Raw genomic sequence first — 4160 nt, 5'->3', positions numbered from 1 at the left:
GGATATGTAAAAAAAAACCAGAGTTATAATATTTGTATTCTTTAAAACTTCTTGTAAAACGCCGGGTGTTATTTCTAATTTCATTGTACTATACACATAAATTAAACTATTATTAACTTATTTACTATCATTGAAGAAATTAAAGTATTACTTTTTAACAAACTATTGCTATATTTAGTCTTGTTAACAGTCCTTCAAAACAAATGTCATTTCCAATTATATTATTATGTCATCATGATCATTCTCATTAAATTATCATATATGTATAAGAAAAAGCTGAAAAAATACAATTTCATCGTCATAGATTATGACATAATGTGTGTATTATACATCTTTCTCAATTAAATGAACACTAAATTCATCAAAATACATTAATATAAGTGAATAATTAAATAAATTTTGGAACCTTGGAACATTCTATTCCTTCCTGGGAAGTGTAAAAATAGTATAACTTATTAGTAAATTATGACCTTTTTTATAATGTTGAATAGATTGTAGAGTTAGAGTTAACCTTTTACTAAGTTTATCAACTCATTTTATTCTACGGATATTAAATTGGAGGGATAAGGAGTTGCGTGATATTTCATATTTGTTCCGTGAATCAAAATTTAAATTAGTAACAAAAATATCTAAATGAGCTGAATGATTTATAATATTGGCTCCGAGTATTAAAATTTAAATAACCATTAGACGGTTTTGGAACCGTTTTTTGGTATTAGCCAGAACGAAATGGTGAGACAATCCTCCTGCCCAAACTAATTAAACATTGGTTTTAATTTTAAGATACTTTTTTACATATAGGTAATATAACTCTTATGACTATAATTTGTGCGTGAATTGAGAGCTATTTAAAAAAAAATCACTTCCCGGCTGGTTGTAGCAATCCTACGTATCTGATTGAAGTGATCTTGTGGGAGTTTGAAATTATATGTATTTTCTCCCACATTCATCTCTAAAGCCACACCCATAGAGATATAGACAATGATGAATATTCTATTTCCCGCCGGTAAGTTAAAAATAAGAAACCAAAAATTAACGTGGTAACCCTCACAATTTGAAGAATGTTTGAGAGTAGAGCAACTTAACTGCCATGAAGTTTTATTAGATTAACTTTGAGCAGCCCTGAGAGAAAATGAAAGAAAGAGAGAAAACACAAATCATACTCCGTATGACGCAACCTCTGAAGCTCACATTTTCAGTTAGTTATTCCAAGAATATTGTTTATTACTGTAGTGATACTTAGGACTTTTATCAATGCCGTTAATTACATATGTGTGACTCGTAAAAAGTAAAAGAGACCGTTCCTGAACAGCAGCAAGACTTCGTGAGTCCTTATTTCTTCTTCAAATCCATAACAATCCAGAAAGTTGTCTCTCAGGAAGACCCCCAGAAGTTCGATGTAAGCATCTGCATTGATCAACTCCTTCCTCTCCTCAAAAATTATTACAGATATTTATAAAAATTATAGATACTTTTCTATCTAGGAATGTTTAATACTCAGGAATAAAATAATAATGCCAACTACTAAGGAAAAGAAAATTCATTCCTTGTACTACCAATTCCGAAAAAATGGACCGGCTACAAAATATACAAGTCCTATATTCCTTGCTCATTATCATAACCTTTTGGGCCTATATTTACAATATATTCGATTATTTCTTTGTTGTATATCTTATTTTTTCCTTTTATTTATCATTATATGCAGAATTAAAATCTTTAATTTTGAGCAATATAGTCAAATAACTTAAATCATTTGCCTGTTGGTTGAACTTTATAGGATTAGGTTATCTATTTGAATTCAATACACTCAAAATTATATATTCATCTCTCAATGAGAGATGTAAGGTTTGAAAATTGTCAAGGCACATATTTTAAGAGTAGAACTTAAAAAAATATGGGAACCATTGTAATATGGATATATTTTTTTCCTTTTAGAGGAAAAATCACATCGTAAATATTGAATTCACTTTTAAATTCTTGAATTGACCAATGGGCAATAACTATGACTATTAATTTGAGAACTTGTAATAAATATATGTATAATTTAACGAATTAATCTATTAATTATTACAAATATTGAGGATATATGGAGTAATATTCAAATATCGAGATGTAAAATTATTTTATTTGAATAGAATAGCACGAAATTAACTAAAAAACAAAATATAATTATAATAATATAAGTAATTAATGGTTTTATCAATATTAATAGGCCTATACTATTGTGAAAATCCTTGTAGAATGTAATTACAACCCAGGATATTTTATTCTTTTTGCAATTTCAAGGGCACTTCCCTAAAATATTATCGAAATACTTAATTTGTAGCTTTATTAAAAAGAATGTATTTAAAGCCTTCATAATTAAATGTACTTACAAACAATGTTAGAAGACATAATAAGAGGGAGTTTTTTTTAGTGAAATATATGTATAACTTATGTTTCTAAAAACCCTCATGATATAAACTTTGAAATGGGATAACAAAAAGATGAAATAACAAAATATATAATTAAATAAATAGCTTATTCCTCAGATTCTGAGGGAGCTTTTGACTCTTCTTCAGACACTTCATGAGATGGGGTATTAGACTCAGTCACAGGTTTATATCCATAGGTTTTCTTAGAGGGTGAATATGAAGCTGGACGATATGGTCCTGCTGGGTTATAGGAAGGTCTATAAACTTGAGTATATGATGTTGTTTGAGAAGAGGAAGCATTTGTTGTAGTGGAAGGAGAGGGTGTTGATGGAGTTTTGGGAGAATGCTCAGGGGCTGGATTAGGCTGATAAGGAGCTATACCATCTCTATAAGAAGGAGGGCTGAATGGTGTAGGGGTTTGCTTGTAAGGTGCAGGCTTATAGGGGACTATTTCTGGATTATAAGGTGAAGGAGCTGGTTTATATACTGCTGGAGCAAGTTTATATAATTCAGTACTTGACTTATATGGAGCTGGTTCTGGTTTATATGGTTCTGGAGCAAGTTTGTACGATTGAGGAGCTGGCTTATGTGAAGCTAGGGCTGACTTATATTGAGATGGAACATGTTTGTATAAGTTGGGAGATGGCTGAGGACCGTATGCAGCTTGTATTGCTTGATAAGGTGCTGGCAAAGGCTTGTATGGAGCAGGTTTTTCTAGTGATGGGGATGATGTGGGCTTGTTGGAAGATGGTTTATATGGGGAAGTTTTATAAAGTCCAGAGGCTGGTTTATAAGGGACAGTCTTGTATGGTGCTGGCTTATAAGGGGTAGGTTTGTAAGGTGCTTGAGCTTGCTTATAAGGTGTAGGATTGTATGGTGATGGAGTTGCCTTATAAGAGGCAGGTTTTTTTGGTGCTGTCTTATTAGGGGTATGAGTGGGAGGGGGCTCATAAGGTGCTGGAGTTGGTGGAGGTTCATAAGGAGCTAGAGTTAGTGGAGGCTTGTAAGGAGCTGGAGTTGGTGATGGTTTATAAACAGCTGCAGTTGGTGGGGATTTGTAGGGAGCAGAAGCTGGCTTATAATTGGGTGCTTCAGGATATACCGCTTTACCTTCATACCTGACATCTGCTAAATATCCATTACCATCAACAGTATAAGAAACAATTTGTACACGACCATCCGGGAGATTAACACGATATTCTCCAGCTGTGTTGAGGTTATCTCTGTTCTCATTGTGACTAAAGATGGATCCATATGAGGGATCATTGACGCCATAATTATAGTTATAGACTGGAGCCTTTACTACATACGAAGGGGTTTCATAGGATGGCACGTTATCTCCAAGGATTGAGCTTAAAGTCAATATAGTCAATATAATTGAAGCCTGAAATAAATAATATGCAGTTCAATGAAAAGTTAATATTTGGCATAACATTTCACAAGTACCTTGAAACAAATCATGTTGATCCTTTAACCTGTTCCTTTGGGAGCAGAGTATAAATAACTAATGAAAAATGACGACAAGTAATGAGTATTTATAGGGGGAAATACGCAATTCGAGTGTGTGGGAATATAACCTTTGTTTTTCCTTCGTCTTCTCCATTTTCTTCATTAATAAGATCCCCGCCCAAAAAAATAAATAAATAGAAGGAACGACACATCTCTTTACACGTGCTCATATATTTGATAGAGTAAACACTGACGACAATGCTTAAAGCTATGAAGTCAAATTTGAAATACTTGGAC

At 32.6% G+C, this 4160-nt stretch overlaps 1 protein-coding gene across 1 annotated transcript; it reads right to left on the bottom strand.

Moving 5' to 3' along the window:
- Positions 1-2107: 2107 nt before the first annotated feature.
- On the bottom strand, positions 2108-3920 carry LOC121124478 (uncharacterized). Its single transcript, XM_040719632.2, has 2 exons — positions 3861-3920; positions 2108-3798 (listed from the first exon to the last, which is right to left on the bottom strand). Exons 1-2 carry the CDS (start codon positions 3873-3875, stop codon positions 2521-2523), a joined length of 1293 nt encoding a protein of 430 aa, XP_040575566.1. The 5' UTR covers positions 3876-3920; the 3' UTR covers positions 2108-2520.
- Between the last annotated feature and the right edge of the window lie 240 nt (positions 3921-4160).

Source organism: Lepeophtheirus salmonis, chromosome 9 (assembly GCF_016086655.4).
Source record: "Lepeophtheirus salmonis chromosome 9, UVic_Lsal_1.4, whole genome shotgun sequence".
In the NCBI taxonomy this organism is placed as follows: domain Eukaryota; kingdom Metazoa; phylum Arthropoda; class Copepoda; order Siphonostomatoida; family Caligidae; genus Lepeophtheirus; species Lepeophtheirus salmonis.
Note: the sequence above shows the minus strand (reverse complement) of the source record. Positions and strands in the feature narration are given on the sequence as shown.